A 19,276-nucleotide genomic window follows, 5' to 3' on the forward strand; every position below is an offset into this window, starting at 1 on the left:
ATTCTAACCATAACCCTTACCCAGATATCTGTAAGGACCATGCCTTAAACAAACAGAGCAAAAGATAAGGTTCTAGGCCCAGAGAAAAAGAACCACTTTGGTTATTGTTCTTCCAACAAAATTCGAGTACCACTACTCATTTCCTTGGAAGAACAGACACGGGTCCTATGCCCTAACCTAGGTGACGACTCTGAGTTTCTCTTTCTTGCGAAGTTAGGATTTCGGTCCCTAGTCCGCAAGAAATGCAGATCAAATAAATATTCCCTGAAAACCTGATGTGGTGATCCACTATTGTCCTGCGCGCGAGGAAAAAAACCGGCTCCCACAGATGGCCCCCAAGATGTCGAGCTCGTTTAGAAAGTCCATCATCTTTAACATATGGTCCCTAACTGGGGTTCTGTCTACCATCTTGGTGGATACCAGGCCCTTAATCACCAACAACTTAGCTGTGTGATTTTGCTTTCCAAACATCTATTTCAAATTGAGCATTATATCCATGGCCTTAGCCATTCCAATATGTTGCTGTTGCAACATGTTGGACATAGAGCCAATGATATAGCACTTTGCCAGTTCATTATCATCAAGCCATTTTTATTTTCTATCTCGCTCGGCTTGGGGAGCCTCGGGAACAAGCAATTCAGGTTCATCAGTGGTCAGAACCTAGTAAACATTGGCTACTATGAACACCAGGATTAAATTCCTTTTCCAGTCTAAGTAATTAGGGCCAGTCAACTTGTTGTCATCTAGGATCATAGCTAATGGGTTGAAGGAATCCATTAAATCTATGTGCAAAGGATAAAGAGGCAAGAATAAGCAAAACTACCATTTTAAGATCATTAGTTTAGTGACATATATCCATCGATCTGGGTTTTCAATCTACAATGGTACCGCCCATTGAACGTGTCATTCGCAGGCCCCTCAACGTTGTTAGTCAAGAGAAATCTAAGACTTCTCCAATGGGCATTGAAAACTTATTCATACAACCTTGAATAAGAGGATTCTTCTAATCCATTATGTCTTACATGATATCAAATTAAATTCAACCTCCAAGCACGGCGGTATGTTTATCCTTTGGGCATCAATATCCTATGCTTGGTTAAGTTAAACCCATTGCCTCGAGAACCTATCCAAATCTACAATGGCTTCTGCTTTGGTATATGACCACTGCATTTTTCACATTTCCCTTATCCACGTGGGAATCTAATGGTTACTCTAATCAAATAAATAGGATAGTTTCTGCTTTGGCGTATGGCATTCCTATTTTCTTGACTGCACAAAGATTACATGGCTATGGAAGGCCACGAGGTGTAATTCCTTCAATTTGACCCCATTTTACAACTTAATATAATTATGGAGGGTTGTTAAACATGGGAGTATCATTTCATTTACGTATGTTTAATCATCAACTATCACATGGAAATAAAAAAACATACATAGTAAACTAGCAACCATGCCATCCATCACATGAAAATCAAACATGCAAACCATGAAAATAAAGCAAACACCATCCATGACACCTAATTTGGTATCTTGGATCATAGAGATTCTCCCACTAACCTAATTTAAATAAGGGAATCCCTACAATGCCATATTATCAAATTGAAGGTGAACTATGGGCAACTATGTGTAATAGCACAAGGGAAATTCCGCCCGCCTCGAAGCGAATTTTTCAAAGGAGTGTAATCTGATATGTCTCATCATATGAAGCAAAAAAAAACGTCGTTTACATCAGTAAGTATGTCCCTCCTTAGTTGAATCGAATTTCCCCACCATCCGCCAGACAAATTGGAGCATCGCCATACCACGGTTCCCACGATCCATCCGTCAATTAGTCTTGGACAAACAAAAATAAACAACCCTAGTGTAATACATTATCCTATGTAATCAATACATGATGATCAATCTCCATGGTAAACCAGTAGTCCGTCCAACTGGCCAGAGGGAGTACATGAATGGAATGAAAACTGAAAATTAAATTACATTGCGGACTTTAATCTTACAAACCAAATATGAAATAAATCAGATCATCAACTATAAAAATAAAATGATGCATCTCATGCATGAATTGAAGTCCAATCTCATTTTTACCCATCTTTCACCAAAAGCTAATTATTTTTTAATTAACACACAGCCATTCTGATTTTAATTAGAACCACCATTAAAAAAATTTGAACGAAAACAGGATTGTTTGTTCGGGAAAAACAAAAACAGTCCTGTACTGGGGACACAATCAGGATAGCATGACCTTTCGAACAATTTTAAGTGAGATATAATTATCCGAAAAACCTATCAAGGTTCTTATCATTCTACAAACTCTCCAAGACATCGTTTGAAAAGTCTATGCCAGTGTTATAGGCTTTTCAAACTTGTATGGGGTCAAAATCAAAAATCCCATTTCAATTCTCGCACCAAAATTCCAGCAAGTTACATGCAACTTAAAAAAATCATATCTCCCAATCCACTCATCGGATTTCGATGATTCTTAATATGTTGGACTCGTATTCGAGTGTACTATCCAACGATGTAAAGAAATCAACCCAATTAATCCTAGTAGCAGATCAGATCTATCATTTTCTTAAAACAGTCCTATGTCTATTAGATCACACAAAAGACTAGAAACCTCGGATGGCCGGTATAAACGTCCGGACTCACAGCGGGTAATCACATGATCTATCTTTGGTTCATTGGTCCCCTAATATATTCCCTAGTTTTCTATGATACCACTTGTTCGAAGGGCTGTAACCCCCGGACAAAATTGCTACGCACAGCAGAATTAAAATCGCATAGAATAAAAAGTTCTTCTTCAATTTTTTCCTGTGTCCAAAGTTTAAAATTCGGTTTCGATACCCGTTTCTGACCTTGAAATTTCAAAATTTTGACCAAATTTTTGAAATTTCAGTCGAAATCTGGTACAAAAATCAAAACCAATATTTTTTTCAATATTAAATTTTAGTCGAAATTTCAGTGAAATATTAAATTAATTAAAAAGAAAACAGATTTTTTGGGTCAAATTTCGGAAAAACTGAAATTTCGACAGAAATTCCGAAATTTCGGCCAAAATAAATGACTGTTTCGGTTACTGGTGGTTTCGGTGTCGGTCTCCATCGAAATCCGAAATTTCGGTCCTAAATTTTTGATTTCGGTCGAAATTTAAAACCATCCCCGTGTCCTAGGAATCCTAGGGTCTAGATGATCTGATGGTGATCAAAATAAAGAATATATAATATAAATTACCTTAGATGTTGTTGCGAAAAAGACTGCGTGATCTACTCCTCGAACGATCACGATCGTTCTAAACGTCGCGAACCTGCAAGTTGATCCGATGGAATCATTTGTTTTCCATAAAGGGGATAGACAATAATTGTCCTTGATTATATTCTGATCTAAATCAGAAGATGTATGTGGGAAAACACCTTTAAGATGATGGAGCTTTGCTTGTTGAATCCCTTTTGAGTTTAAAACCCAAAAACGAGAGAGAGAGAGAGAGAGAGAGAGAGAGAGAGAGAGAGAGAGAGAGAGAGAGAGAGAGAGAGAGATGGACGAATTTAGGGGTGTTAATATTAATTTCAACAGCTTCATCAACCCAATTTGTCCACCTTCTGTAGTTTAAATAATGTTGTGTATTACTTTTTACAATACCCAAAAGTTGCTTTCAATAGTACCCAAAAATTGGAAACTAATCAATGTTAGAAAAGTCAACAATAGAAACATAAAAGCTAAATATATGGCTACCCAAAATGAACGTGGCTTATTTTCCAACTCTTTTAGGTTTTCATTTTATATTAATTTTGTTTCCAAAACTTTTGGTCAAAGATTCTCTTTCTCTCTCGTTCCATTCATACAAGCTTCTTCTTTCTTTCTCTTTCATCTAACACTTTAGAAATAAGATAACGTTCATAATGTTAAATCTACAATTGATATGGACACTCCATATGGAACGCACACTTATGGGTCCCACCCAAATTCGTCCCATGTGAGTTTCCACTATCCAATTTAAAATCCTTTGTAATTTCCAACAAAATTACAAATTTGTCCTATCCAATAGGATCAAAGCTCCATGATATATTTATGTAATTCTAAAAATACCCATATGGCTAATACTTAAACCAATTTCGTATTCCCAATGCGTCCCATAGTGCACATACACCATTCGCATTGTGTAAATCTTCCCTTTGCATCAAATGCCACGAAACTAGTCCCTGTGTGCAACCAAATAAATGCGGAACCCCTATCAAATAGATTTAAACTGGTAATTCGAGTTGTAAGTGGGATCGTTACAGGGATTCAATCGGTCGATCCTGCAGAACCCAATGGTGGGCCCCACTACGATCTTGTTCCGTAGTCAACACTACAATAGCATTGGATCAGTGGCCTCCATCAAGACGTAATCCTGAAGATAACTGCAAAATCATCATACATCTAATCACACATAAAAAATGTCTAAGTCCCTTCTCCATTTCCACATCTACCGAGTTAGGTCCTAGGGAGGGTGGACACACACTACCTCCTGGGCCCACTCATGGTATACCTTTTAGTCAAGCAGTTTGGGCCCGCAAATCCATTTGCTAAAAATCATTTCAAAATATATTTTGAAAGAACATTTGATAAACCTTTTATCAAATCCATCTAGCCAGGTAATTTTATAGGCCTCCTGCTCTGACCAAACCTGTAGATGTTTGCTAATAATTTGGGCGGAGAATTCCATGTCGGGTATCCCTATTAGTCTCGTAGGTTTGTCCAACATTCCAGTAATACTCTTAGGTGATCCTTAAAAGAACCACTATTAGATAAACTAAGAAAGAAGGACGGGTCTTACTATCTCCTTTCCACAGGTTATCCTAATATGATCTTATTTAGTGTGCGATCCCATCGTCACACCCAATCTTCTTACTTAGGGTCTACTACCAAGTGACTGAGATAAGCTACTCCACGACACGTGCATGTAGGAAAGATTGGTGCTAGTTGTGTAGCGGAGGAGATGTCCAATCTCGACCCCAACTAGGAACCTTCAAGGTCTGCAAAGAACCGGAATTCCATATCTCCTTGCTCCACAGTATCTGTGAATCCTTGAGCATGGGATTCCTACTTTGCTCCCTAAGGACAAATATGTGTAAAACAATTAAGCACATCTCACATTTTCATTAAATAACACCCAAGAATGTCATGAAATTAAATTTTTATTAATTAATAAGCAAAGTACACTGGTTTTTAGGACACCAACTCTAACAAGGACATGGTATATGGTTCATGTAATATGTATTCAAGGCTTAATTAATGACATTGAATGTTTTCTAAGCAGTTGCTCTAACTGATCTCTATTTTGTTGATAAATTACATATTGATAAACTTTGAGTATAGGGCAATGCAAAATTCTCATATATTGATTGAATCAATCGATGTACAGACTGCCAGTTAAATAGAAAATACAAGGAGCTAAATATGGAAAGTAAATCAATCTAATTACAGTGAATCATGTCCTATAATCAAGGTCCTAATAGCAGCAAGTTAATGAGCTAAATATGGACATGACTTATACAGGGAAGGTCCTAATAGCAGCAAGTTAATGAGCTAAATATGGACATGATACAGGGAATCATGGAGAATATCCAGAATATCTGTAATACCCCCCCTTAAGATGGAGGGTGTTGGAGAAGGCTCAACACACCCATCTTGCCAATGAGTTGATGGAATCGGTTGTGGCCCAATGGTTTGGTGAAGACATCGACAAGCTAATCGGAAGTATGGAGATATGCCGTGCGAATGAGCCCTCGTTGAATCTTTTCACGAATGAAATGGCAATCTAGTTCTCTATGTTTGGTACGTTCGTGAAAAACGGGGTTGGCAACAATATGTAATGTAGCCTGGTTATCACAATCAAGCAGAGAGGGTTGGGGGTGAGTAACACCCAGCCCGCTCTGCTTCATTATGAGTAGCCAGTGGTGTCTATGAGGGGCTGTCAATAGTAAGCAGCTTGTTGGTGAGATGTCCGAGGATGTTGCATATATTGACTGAGCAGGTTGACGGAATAGGCAATGTCAGGCCTAGTGAATGTCAGATAGATGAGTCTACCAATAAGACGCCGATACTGAGATGGGTCTGATAATAAATCACCATCATTATTGTTGAGCTGCATCTGTTGTTCCATAGGAAAAGAAGAGGGACGACAGCCTAGCATTCCTGCATCGTTCAAAATATCCAAAGTGTATTTTCTTTGGCAAAGAAAAATCCCTTGATTCGAATGGGCTACTTCAACACCAACAAAATATTTGGGAGATCCCAAATCTTTGATATGAAAAGTCTGATGAAGATATTGTTTCAAAGATTCCATGTCTTTGTTGGAATTACCGGTAATTAAGAGATCATCGACATAGACAAGTACAAAAGTAGAGCCAGATTAGGTATGTTTAGTGAAAAGAGAATGATCAACCACAGACTGTTTGTACCCTGTTGTGGCCAAGGCTGTAGACAGCTTTGCAAACCAATTGCGACTGGCCTGTTTCAAGCCATAGAGAGATTTATGAAGGCGGCAAACACGAAGGTCGCCTTGTTTACAATAACCAGGAGGAAGCGTCATGTAGACATCCTCATCGAGATCCCCATGTAAAAAAGCATTATTTACATCTAGTTGATGAAGGGTCCAATGCTTAATAGAAGCAATTGCCAATAAACAACGCACAGTGGTAAGTTTTGCCACAGGGGCAAAGGTTTCATGATAATCGAGGCCCTCCGTCTGAGTGAAGCCTTTTGCAACGAGGCGAGCTTTATATCTTTCTACTGTCCCATTTGACCGAAATTTAACTCTGTAAACCCACTTAGATCCAATAGGACTCTTGTTTGGCGGTAGAGTGGTAAGAGTCCCAGTACGATTGCGCTCAAGAGCCTCTATTTCGGCGGTCATAGCATCTCTCCATCTGGAGTCTTGAACAGCTTGAGAAAAAGTATTAGGTTCCAGAGTGGAATCAAGAGAAGTAAGGAAAGCCCGATATGGAATGGATAATTTATCATAAGATAAGAAATGAGAGATGGGGTGAGAAATACCTGAACGAGAATCCGAAGGGATTGGGTTGTCCGTGATGGCATTATGACATTGATAATCTTGGAGGTAAGCTGGAGGATGATGAACACGCGGTGGACGTGCTTGGAGGGAGTGATCATGAATAGTGGTCTGAGGAGTATTCTGCTGAGTATGCAGTGGGTCAGGAGTAGGGTTCTGATGAGTATCAGGTTGGGAATTGGGGGGAGAAATCATGGTTGGTGTAGGGAGATGTGAAACACTAGTATCAAGGGAAGACAAGGTGGTAGTGTGAAGATGAAAAGGTGTAGGAAAGGAGTCCGGTATAGGGTGGGGCAGCACTGTTGGAACTGATGAGGTCGAATGAACATCACGAAAGGGGAAGATGTTTTCATGAAAAATTACATCGCTAGAGGTATAAATGGTTTTGGTTTGGAGGTCATATATGCGATAACCCTTTTGTCCAGGAGGAGATCCAACAAAAATACCTGGTTGAGAGCGGGCATCAAATTTGTGTCTATGTGGAGAATGGTTATGAGCAAACACTAAACAACCAAAAATTCTCAAGTGCGTGTAGGAAGGTGTAGCTTGGAGCAAAATCTCATGGGGTGATTTGCCGGACAAGTTAGGTGTCGGTAGTTTGTTGATAAGATAAGCTGCAGTAAGAACACATTCACCCCAAAAGGCAAGAGGGAGATGACCTTGGAAACGTAAGGCACGAGCTACCTCAAGGAGGTGTCGGTGCTTACGTTCCGCCACTCCATTTTGCTGCGGGGTGCCAACTCAACTTGTTTGATTTACTATGCCTAAATTTTGGAAAGAAGCTTGAAGTTCTTTATCAAGAAATTCAAGTCTGTTATCTGTTCGAATTCTTTTGACACGATAATTATATTGAGTTAATACCAAAGCAAATAAGGATTGTAAATGTGTTTTAGCTTCGGATTTATATTTCATCAAATATAACCATGTGCATCGGGTATAATCATCAACAATAGTAAGAAAATAATGGCAACCCGAATTACTAGGAATAATAAATTTCCCCCAAATATCACAATGAATTAGCTCAAAAGGAACATTTGTTTTAGTAGTACTCAGAGGAAAGGGTGCATGGGAGTGCTTGGCTAGAGGACAAATATCACAAAAATGTTTATTGTGGACTTTAATAGATGGATCTAACAATTTAACAAAAGTCTCCATTCGAGAAATTGATGGGTGCCCTAGACGTCGATGCCAAACATCAAGGGAGTCTTGGGATGCAGCAAAAAGGGTGGCAGGTCTCGTCAAGTAATAAAGTCCATCACGCACATGGCCCAGTCCAATCATTCTCTTCGATAACAGATCCTGAAAAATGAAAAAAAATCAGGGAAAAATGTGAACTAGCAATGCAATGTTTTGGTAAACTGAGAGATGGATAGCAAGTTAAATTTGAATGATGGAATGTGCAAAACATTGTTTAGGTGCGAATCAGATGAAAAACGAACTGAACCAATGTGGAGATTGGAACATGTGAACCATTGGGCAACTGGACATTTATGGATTGTAAATCATTTTTCTCAACATGCCATGAATCAAGAGATGAACACATGTGTTCATTTGCTCCGGAATATATTACCCAATCATTATTTGATGAAGCTATAGTGGAGAGAGCAATACCTGCCAATTGCGCTGAGGTTGAGAATTACCTTGCTGCAGAATAGCAAGAATTTGAGCATACTGATCAGGTGAGACGGATGGACAATTAGTGCTGGTACTCATCTATCTATTGTTGCTTGTCCTGGGATCCCACAACTTGGAGACCTTTCGGTTGGGACTGGTTCCATGGATTGAGGACTGGTGCTTTCTTGGGAGGAAAGCCATGAATTCTATAATAGGTCTCGACAGTATGGTCTTCTCGATTGCAATGAGTGCAGCGGTTTGTGCTTGTTGCTATGGTCTTCTTTGGTGGGTATCCATGAATTTTATAGCAATTGTTAACAGTGTGACCATCAATGTTACAATGATCACAATGCAATTAATTTTTTTGTCCTTAATATGGTGAATTCGAGGGACGGTAATTCCCTTTAGATGCATTGGATGCAAGAGAAGCAGCCTCCATTTTGGTTTGATGTGCTGATGATATCTCTCTTTGCTTCTCTTCTTGGAGAGCCAAAGAATGTAGCTTAGCAAGAGACGGCAAGGGGTCCGTGAGAAGCAATTGACTCCTTAACAGGGCATATAACACATGCAATCCTTGTAAGAATTTCATGCCTTGATCTTGTTGAATGAATTCAACAAAATTTTTAGAAGCACCACATTGACAATCCGGTGGAGAGATGTAGGAAGATAGTTCATCCCAAAGAATTTTGAGACATGTAAAGTACACTGAAATAGAAAGGTTACCCTGTTTCAAATCCACTATGTCTTGTTTGATCTGATAAACCTTCGTGGTATTAGGTTGTGAGAATCGATCCTTTAGGTCCTCCCATATCTCATGTGCAAAATCTGCATATATCACACTTGAAGCCAACTCCAGCAAGAGCCAAGAGATGACCATGTCGTTGACCCTAATCCACTGCTCAGAATCTTTGCTCGGAATTGTAATGGATCCATCAACAAATCCCAACTTATTTTTTGCCCTTAAAGCCATTTTCATGGCTCGAATCCATGTAGCATAATTATCACCATTGAGAGGTGGAGAGACGAGAACAGCCGTGGGGCTGTCGGAATGGTGGAGAGAGTAAGGGTTGTCGAATGGATCAACCACTTGTGAAGATTTCTTTACTGTGGAAGAAGGTGATTCTTCCATGGAAGCAATATAAAGAAAAGGGAAGATTAAAAGACAGAAGAAGTAGGTTTCAACCCTGGCTCTGATACCATGATAAACTTTGAGTATAGGACAATGCAAAATTCTCATATATTGATTGAATCAATCGATGTACAGACTGCCAATTAAATAGAAAATACAAGGAGCTAAATATGGAAAGTAAATCAACCTAATTACAGTGAATCATGTCCTATAATCAAGGTCCTAATAGCAGCAAGTTAATGAGCGAAATATGGACATGATTTATATAGGGAAGGTCCTAATAGCAGCAAGTTAATGAGCTAAATATGGACATGATACAGGGAATCACGGAGAATACCCAGAATATCCGTAATACATATGTTGGTGAAAAGAGAAGGCTTTTGCTTGTAGTTGATGAGACCGTGTCAATTTAGTGTAACTAATGCTCTGTCCCCAACGTGAGATAACTAAGATTATACTAATATTCTTCCGTGCACTTTTCAGGCCCTCCTCCCTATTAGAGGTGCCCGGAAACATATGAATTTTCATCCAATATTGGGGACATATTATTTTAATATGTTTATAAGATTTTATATAAAAGGAGTTTTATATGAAGACCCAACATGGAACGAATTTTCTTTAGTGGGACCCACTTAGTTTGAAAGTGAATAAAACTATTTGAATACTCTTTCTTGTATCAATTGTTAAGGGAGTTCATGGTCATATAGGTTTCTTTCTCCTTATCCAAGTCTCAACAGCCCATGAAAATTGGACTCTCTTCCCATCTCACCGACACTCTTGTTTCCAAAGCAAGATAATCCCTACTTTTTGAAATATATGTGTCTCTCATGTGGGACGCACCTGAGTGTTGTTCTTATCTTAATAGTAGATGAAAACTTGTGGGTTTCCTTATATAATTTAAAAAACTCCACTGATAGCAAGAAGAAGTGGATTAAGAATAGGACTTTTTAGTAAAATTTTATAAAAGAGGGCCATCATACCCAACAGTTGAAAAATATACCATATCATCATAACCCATCTATTCTAGTCCTCTTCCCTCATCTCACCTATCCTTTTGTTTTCTCAATCCTCATGGCAAAAGTGGAGGAATAAGTGGGATTAGGCTTCCATTGTTCTCCTTCAAAGTGATTTGGAATCATCATCGGCAAACACAAAAGCTCCATCATCTATTATTGGATTTTCCATCCAAAGAACTGATTTGGATCAGTTTATAAGAGTAAAACAAAGGTTGTTCTATTCTTTGTGCGAAATCAAACGATCCCATCGGATCAACTTGCGACGTTCGCGATGAATAGTTCGTGTGTGATGATTCGGGGAGTAGATCAAGCAGACGATCTTCTTTGTGACTTCATCAATTAAGGTACTTTGTTTACTACATGTTTTTTATTTTATCACCATCAGAAAATCTAGATCCTAGAATTCCAGGGTTTAAGCAAAAGTCGAAGAGTAATTTTGTTCTACGCGATTTTATTCCGCTGCGCGTAGTGATTTTTCCCTGGGGTTGTACACCCTTCTAACAAGTGGTGTCAGAGCTAACTAGGGAATAGATTAGGAGGCTAACGAACCAAAGATAGATCATACGGTTACCCGCTGTGAGCCCGGACGTTTATCCCAGCTATCCGAGGTTCCTAATCTTTGTGGGATTTTAATAGACATAGGACTGTTTTTAGAAAATAGCGGATCTGATATGCTTGCTAGATTTGTCGGATGATCGCTTTTCATGGTTGGATAGTACACTCAAATACGAATCCAACGCATCAAGATCATCAAAATCCGACTGGCGGATTAGGAGATATAATTTTTTGAAGTTGCATGTAATTTGCTGAAATTGCTGAAATTTTGGTGCGAAAATTGAAACGGATTTTTGATTTTCACCTCAAACAAGTTTGAAAACCCTGTAACCCAGGCATGGATTTTTCAAGCAATGTTTTGGGGAGTTTGTAGCATGATCAGAACCATGATAGGTCTTTCGGATAATTGAATCCCACTCAAATTTATCAGAAAGCTCATGCTATCCGGATAATGTCCCCGGTACAGGACGAATTTTTGTTTTTCCTATCAAACGATCTTGTTTTCGCGCAAACTTTTTATGGTGATTTATTAGATCATATAAAATTGTTTTATGATGATTCTAATGGAAATCAGATTGGTTCTATATTAATTAAAAATTAATCAACCTATTAAAAGTGCGAAATAATCGCTTAAGGTGAATATTGGGCAGAAAGGGAGTTTGGACCTCAACTTGTGTGCTACAAGCATAAGTTATTTTATGGTTTTATGTGCTGATGTGCAAGTGATTTATCTTCTCATTTGCGGTTTGTTCCACATATTGTCCACAATGTATTAATTTTAATTTTATTTAATTGTTATACTCTCTCTGGGCAGTTGTGCGAACAATTGGTTTCCCATGAAAATTTGATCATGATGTATAGATTACCTAGGCTAGTGTAGGACACTAGGGTAGTTTATTTCATATTCAAATAATCTCAATTGATGATCGGATCGTTGATTTGGAGGCCAACGGACGGATCGAATCAACCGTGGCATGGAGATGCTTCAGAAGGTCTAGCGGATGATGGCGGTTTTTTATTCGGCCAAGGACAGACATATATGCTGATGTTGCTAATTTTTTTAGCAATTTTTTATGAGGCATATATCTAGACCTGGCAAAAAGTGACCCGGACCCGCGGGTCCACCCGGCCCGCACGTAAATTTACGGGTCCGGGTCACCTGTTGGTGACCCGTTAGAAATTGACCCACGGGTCCACCCGGCCCGTCAAAAGTGGGCCGGGTCGGGTGGACCCGCGGGTGCCCGTAAAAAAGTGCAAAAGACGGTTTTTTACCTTTTTTCCGTAGTTTTCTCGGTAATTGTCATATTTTATATGTAATTTTTTTACTTTTGACCTTTTTACGGTAATTTTTCATTTCAAACTTAGAAATTCTGAGAATATTTCAAAAATCCGTAATGATTACTTCTCTTTATTCTTTTGTTGCTAGCAACCTTTGCCCCAGACCGTACTTCACCCAATCTTTGCAGCAAAGGAGGGGCTACAAGCCGAAAAATAGCCCAGGAGAAGGTGGCTAGCAAATCCCTAAATAAAAAAAAAACTCTTAAAAAATACGTCAAAAATCCGGGTGACCCGCGGGTCCACCCGGCCCGTACGGGCCGGGTGCGGGTCCAATGTCAATGACCCGTAGAATTTTCCGGGTCACTTTGACCCGGCCCGTTTGACCCGGACCCGTACGGGCCGGGTCAAATCCGGCCCGGCCCGCCCGTTTGCCAGGTCTACATATATCTAAAATTTATCCCTTTGGATGATTCGCCTTGAGGTCGGCAAATTTTCTAGTGTGAAGCACTTAGTTGCCCAAAATTCACCCTCGGTTTGGTAATGTGGAGTCGTGGGGATAATCTTATTATAATAAGGTTAGTGGGAGTTCCCTACATCTCAAATACCAAATTGAGCCTATGGTTTGGATGGATGTGTTTATGTGATGGATGCCTTATGATTGTTTTATGCTTGTTTAATGTGCATGTTTTATTCCATTGGATGGTTGTTTGCTTAAAATATGCAAGAAATATTATATTCGCTCTCCCACTATAAAAATGCCCTCATTAAGATATTAAGTTGATAAATGGAGTTCCAATTGAAAGAATTAAACTCCATGGCTTTCCATAGCCATCTAGTGGTTGGCTAGTCAAGAGAATAGAACGGTCACATGCCAAAGCAGAAGCTGATTCTATTCCCTTGGCTAGAGTAACCGTTGGATTCTCATGGGGATAAGAAAAATATGCAAAAATGCAAAAGTCACATGCCAAAGCAGAAGCTTTTGTAAATTTATATTGTTTTTCGAGGCAGTGGGTCTAACTTAACCAAGCAAAGGGTATTGAAGCCCAAAGGATAAACATAACGCGATGCTTGGAGGCCAAAAGGAAAATCGGATATTATGTGAGACATAATGGATTAGAAGAATCCGCTTGTTCATAGTTATAAATAAGTTTCTGATACCCATTGGAGGAATTATAAATTTCTCTTGATTCGCGAGGTTGAGGGGCCCGTGAATGAGACGTACAATGGGAGGTACCATCGTAGATCGAAAACCCAAATCCAATGAAAATATGTCATGAAATTAATGAACTTAAATTTGATAGTCTTGCTAATGCGTTTTTTTTTCTTTTTCAATGAATGTATATATATGGCTTCCTTCAACCCACTAGCTAGAATCCTAGAGGATAATAAGTTAACCGGTCCTAATTACATTGACTGGAAAAGAAATTTGATGTTGGTTTTAATAGCTGCGAAAGTTTACTAAGTTCTTATCACTGTTGAACCTGAAGAGCCTACTATCGATGCCCCACAGGCTGAAAGGGACAGGAGGTAGAAATGGACTGATGATAATGAAATAGCTAAGTGTTATATCCTTGGGTCCATGTCCAATGTGCTCCAACAGCAACATATTGGAATGGCTACAGCCACGGAAATAATGCTTAATCTAAAAGACTTATTTGGAGAGCAGAATCGCACAACTAGACTGATTGCGATAAAGGGCCTTGTATCCACTAAGATAGTAGAGGGAACCCCGGTCATGGACTATATGTTAGAGATGATGGGTTTCCTTAATGAACTCGACATCTTGGGGGCCATCATGGATGCAGAAACGCAGATAGACATTGTTCTTGCTTCCCTAACAGGGTCATTCAACGAGTTTGTGATGACCTATCATATGAACAAGTTAACAATGACATTGACTGAGCTATTAAACCAACTCTAGTCAACTGAAGATCTGAAGAAGGTAAATAAGAAGAGTGTCTTCTTAGCTGAGGATAATGTACCTTCAGTTTCCAAACCGAAAGGTAAGGGAAAGAGAAGGGGAAAAGGCCAAGCCTCCAAGAAAAAGGTTCTAGTGGTTAAGAATAAGAAAACTTTCAAGAAAAAGTCAACCAAAAGCAACGATGCATGCTTCTATTGTGGCAAGCCTGGACGTTGGAAACGGAACTACAGGAGCTACTTAGCTTGCAAGCAGGGCGACAAGCCTTCTCAAGGTATGTCACAAGTTTTTATTGCTGAAACCAATATGATTGGTCCTGCATTTTTCTGGTGTGTGGATACTGGTGCGACCTCACACATCTGTAATGTTTTGCAGGGGTTAAGGATAAGCAGAAGGCTGACTGATGACAAACTCAACCTACAGGTTGGAAGTGATACAATTGTTGCAGTTCAGGCTATGGGCGATTACTTTTTGACGTTTTCTAGGGGATACTTATTATTAAAAGATTGTCTTTATGTGCCTTCTATAAGAAGGAATTTGATTTCTGTTTCTAAACTTATTTCAGATGGATATTTAGTAGATTTTAATAAAAGTTCAGTTTTTATTAAAAATGAAAATTCTATTATTGTGGAAGGTGCATTAGTAGATGGTTTGTATCTAATTAACGCCAAAAAGAATGTGAGTAACATTGAGAGTGTTCCAAGCGTTGATGTTCCGAACCTAAAAAAGGCAAGGGACACGATAATTCCAACTCAACTTTGGCATCTTTGATTATGTCATATTGGCATAGAGCGGATTACGAGGTTAGTGAAAGATGGTACATTGGATTCTATTCAAGTGGACCCCTTTCCAACTTGTGAATCATGTCTACAGGGCAAAGTGACCAACATTCCTTTTAAAGGTAAGAGTGAAAGAAGCGAAAGTGTGTTGGAGTTAACACATCCGGATGTTTGTGGACCTCTTTCTCATCCTGCGAGTGGAGGGTTTCTCTACTTTGTGACTTTCACGGATGACCATTCAAGGTACGGATATCTGTATCTAATGCGACGTAAGTCTGAGACCCTTGAAAAGTTCAAAGAGTTCAAGAATGAAGTAGAAAACTAGTTAAATAAGAAAATCAAGACTCTTCGCTCTGATAGGGGAGGAGAGCATCTCTCGGATGAGTTTAAGGACTACTTGAAAGAACATGGAATAACATCTCAATGGACTCCACCTACCACACCCGAGTTGAACAGTGTGTCAGAAAGAAGGAATTGAACTTTGTTAGACATGGTTCGATCTATGATGAGTTTTGCCAAGGCACCACTATTTCTTTGGGGGTATGCCTTAGAAACAGCGCTCTATATCCTTAATCGAGTCCCAACTAAGTCAGTACCAATGATGCCATATTAGTTATGGATGGGTAGAAAACCCTCATTGAATCACATGAGGATATGGGGTTGTCCTGCCCATGTTAAAAAGATAAGCGCTGACAAGTTAGAGACTCGAACCGAAATGTATCTCTTTATTGGATATCCTAAGGAAACAAAGGGTTATTGGTTTAATAGCCCTGGCGAACAAATTTGTGTTGTCAGCCGAAATGCCACATTCTTGGAAGAAGAGTTCATCCAAGATGCAGGTGAGATGGAGAGGATTGCCTTGGAAGAGCAATCTGATGATCCAATAGAGAGATATGAGAAAACTGAGTAAGAATCTAATGAGCCTACTCCGACACTTCGACATAGTATTAGGGAGATCAGAAGACCCTGTAGATATCTCTATCTGGGTGAGGAAATTAATCCAAACATGGAAGAAACAGATCCCCTTAACTATAGAGAGGCGATGTTAGACATCGATGCGAGCAAATGGTTAGATGCTATGAAATCTGAAATAGACTCTATGTATTCCAACAAGGTCTGACTCTAGTTGATTCACCAGAGGGTATTAAGCCCATTGGATGCAAATGGATCTTCAAGAGGAAGAAAGGCCCTGATGGAAAGGTGGAGACCTACAAGGCACGGCTTTTGGCAAAGGATTATACTCAAAAGGCTGGAATTGATTTTGAAGAAACCTTCTCGCCTATAGCTATGTTAAAGTCCATCAGGATTTTGTTAGCTATCGCTGCACATTATGATTATGAGATCTGGCAGATGGACGTCAAAACCGCCTTCTTAAATGGAAATATTCAGGATGATATTTATATGGTCCAGCCAGAGGGTTTTGAGGCTGCTGAAGAGGATAATCATAAAGTGTGCAAGTTGCAGAGATCCATTTATGGATTAAAGCAAACATCTCACAATTGAAATTATCGTTTTGATCAAGCGGTCAAAGAGTTTGGCTTCTCTCAGAATGTTGATGAGGCTTGTGTTTATAAGAAGGTCAATGGGAGTGTCATAACCTTTTTGGTTCTATACATGAATGACATTCTACTCATTGGGAATGATGTAGGAATGTTATCTAACATAAAGTTATGGCTTTCCACTATATTTGTAATGAAAGATATGGGTAAAGCTTCTTATATATTAGGACGACTTAAATTGTTTAGGGACCGAAAAAGTAGGAAGCTTGGGCTATCACAAGAGGCTTTCGTAGACAAGATATTGGCAAGGTTTAATATGACATATTCCAAGAAGGGATTAATCCCTTTCAGGCATGAAATCAGGCTATCCAAGAAGATGTCTCCAAAGACATCTGAGGAGAAGCAAATGATGAATAAAGTTCCCTATGCTTCGCCTGTGGGAAGTCTTATGTACGCCATGTTATGTACAAGGCCAGATATTTGTCATTCTGAAAGTGTGGTTAGCAAATATCAGTCAGACCCAGGTCTTGAGCATTGGATGGCGGTTAAACATATTTTTAAATATCTTAGGAGAACCAAACATTATTGTTTGGTTTATGGGACAGACGAGTTAGTCGTTTCTAGCTTTACCGACGCGGACTTTCAATCTGACGTTGATGACATGAAGTCTTCTTCAGGCTTTGTTTTTACTTTGGCTAGTGGAGCGATATCTTGGAGGAGTTGTAAACAAGACACAACAACAGATTCTACCACTGAATCAGAATATATCGTTGCTAGTGAAGCGGCGAATGAGGCAGTATGGCTACCGAAGTTTTTGGATGACCTTGGTGTCGTTCCCTCTGTTGAGAGACCAATTATGTTATATTGTGATAACAGCGGGGCTATTGCTCAAGCAAAGGAACCTAGGTCTCACCAGAAGTCCAAGCACGTCCTTCGGAAGTATCATGTGATACGGGAGATCATAGACAGAGGAGATGTTTCCATAGCAAAGGTGGCTTCAGCGGATAATGTGGCAGACTCTTTCACTAAGTTCCTTAGTCAAAAAGTGTTTGACAAGCATGTAGAGGGAATGGGTCTTAGATATATGCACGACTGGATCTAAATTCAATGTGAGATTACTTTAAATTTCAGTGTACATTGCATTTTTCATTAATAAATAATTATTTCATGACAGCTTTGGGTGTTATTTTGTTAATATGTGAGATGTGCTTGTTTTTACACAGATTAGGCCTTAGGGAGCAAAGTAGGAATACCATGCTCAAGGATTCACAGATCCTAGGGAGCAGAGAGATATGGAAATCCAGTTCTTTACAAACCTTAAAAGTTCCTGGTTGGGGTGGAGATTGGACATCTCCTCCTGTACACAACCAGCACCAGTCTTGCTGGCACGCATGTGTTGTGGGGTGACTTATCTCAGTCACTTGGATAGTGCACCCTACGCAAGAAGAGTGGGAGCAACGATTGGGATCGTGCTCTGAACTGGATCTCATTGGAATAGGCTATGGACAGGAGATAGTAAGGCTATTCCACCAGACAGGACCCTTTACATTCCTTTGACCTGAAGGATCTTATTGGTCTGTAGGCCCATCCTGTTATCTTGGTCCATCTTACAATGGTTCTCTTAGGAATCATTTGAGGGTGGTACTGGAATCATTGACAAACCAATGAGACTAATAGTGATACCCAACAAGGAATTCTCCTCCTCGTATACATGAGGGTACCATCTACAGTTTTGGTCAGAGCAGTAGGCCTATAAAATACCTGGCTAGGTGGATTTGATAAATGTTTCATCAATTTTTTTACGAAAATATTTTGAATAGTTTTAGCAAATGCATTTACGGGCCTAAGCTGCTTGATTGAAAGGTATACCTAGAGTGGGCCCAGGGGGTAGTATATGTCCACCCCCATAGGACCCAACTCAATAGATGGAGAATGGAGAAAGGACTTGCACATATTGGATGTGATTAGGGGTAAGATGATTTCATAGTAATCTTCAGGGTTACGTCTCGATAGAGGCCATTGACTCAATACGATTGTAGTTTTAGAATTACGGAATAAGATCGCAGTGGGGCCCACCATTGGGCTCTGCAGGATCAACCGATGGATCCTTGCAACGATCCCACTTACAACTCGAATGACCAAGTGTATCTATTAGATATGGTCCCGCATTTATTTGATTGCAAAAATGAACTTGTTTCGTTGCATTGGATACAAAGGGAATGGATATCATAGTGTATGTACACTATGAGACTTCTTTCGAATACCAAATTGGTTAAGTGTTAACCGAAAGGGGTATTATAGGATGGAGCTTTACTCCCATTGGATGGGAATTATTTAAAAGAGTTAAATATGGATTTAACTCTATTGGACAAATTAAATGTTAAGGGCAAGTGGGAGATTGTTAGAGGTGGCCTGAAACATATGAATTTTCGTT

The 19,276-nt window shown here is 39.4% G+C and overlaps 1 protein-coding gene and 1 long non-coding RNA gene across 2 annotated transcripts; one reads left to right on the forward strand and one right to left on the reverse strand.

The window, feature by feature from the left end:
* Positions 1 to 1,674: 1,674 nt before the first annotated feature.
* LOC143886110 (uncharacterized) lies at positions 1,675 to 3,553 on the reverse strand. Its single transcript, XR_013253680.1, has 2 exons — positions 3,414 to 3,553; positions 1,675 to 3,307 (listed from the first exon to the last, which is right to left on the reverse strand). It is a non-coding gene; the product is annotated as an uncharacterized LOC143886110 (long non-coding RNA).
* A 10,672-nt stretch (positions 3,554 to 14,225) lies between these two features.
* On the forward strand, positions 14,226 to 16,846 carry LOC143886944 (uncharacterized). Its single transcript, XM_077391113.1, has 5 exons — positions 14,226 to 14,468; positions 14,568 to 15,293; positions 15,438 to 15,586; positions 16,139 to 16,249; positions 16,438 to 16,846. Exons 1-5 carry the CDS (start codon positions 14,226 to 14,228, stop codon positions 16,844 to 16,846), a joined length of 1,638 nt encoding a protein of 545 aa, XP_077247228.1.
* Positions 16,847 to 19,276: the final 2,430 nt, after the last annotated feature.

Source organism: Tasmannia lanceolata, unplaced genomic scaffold (assembly GCF_043159265.1).
Source record: "Tasmannia lanceolata isolate RefF3 unplaced genomic scaffold, GAP_Taslan_0.1 ptg000011l, whole genome shotgun sequence".
NCBI lineage: Eukaryota > Viridiplantae > Streptophyta > Magnoliopsida > Canellales > Winteraceae > Tasmannia > Tasmannia lanceolata.

What these genes read in the sequence shown, in the direction of transcription:
- LOC143886944 (XM_077391113.1), top strand. Translation starts at nt 14,226, where the DNA reads ATGTCCAATGTGCTCCAACAGCAACATATTGGAATGGCTACAGCCACG. An exon ending in CAGAAACGCAGATAGACATT is followed by an intron (nt 14,469 to 14,567) that starts GTTCTTGCTTCC and finishes AACCAACTCTAG; the next exon opens with TCAACTGAAGATCTGAAGAA. An exon ending in TTCACGGATGACCATTCAAG is followed by an intron (nt 15,587 to 16,138) that starts GTACGGATATCT and finishes TTGTGTTGTCAG; the next exon opens with CCGAAATGCCACATTCTTGG.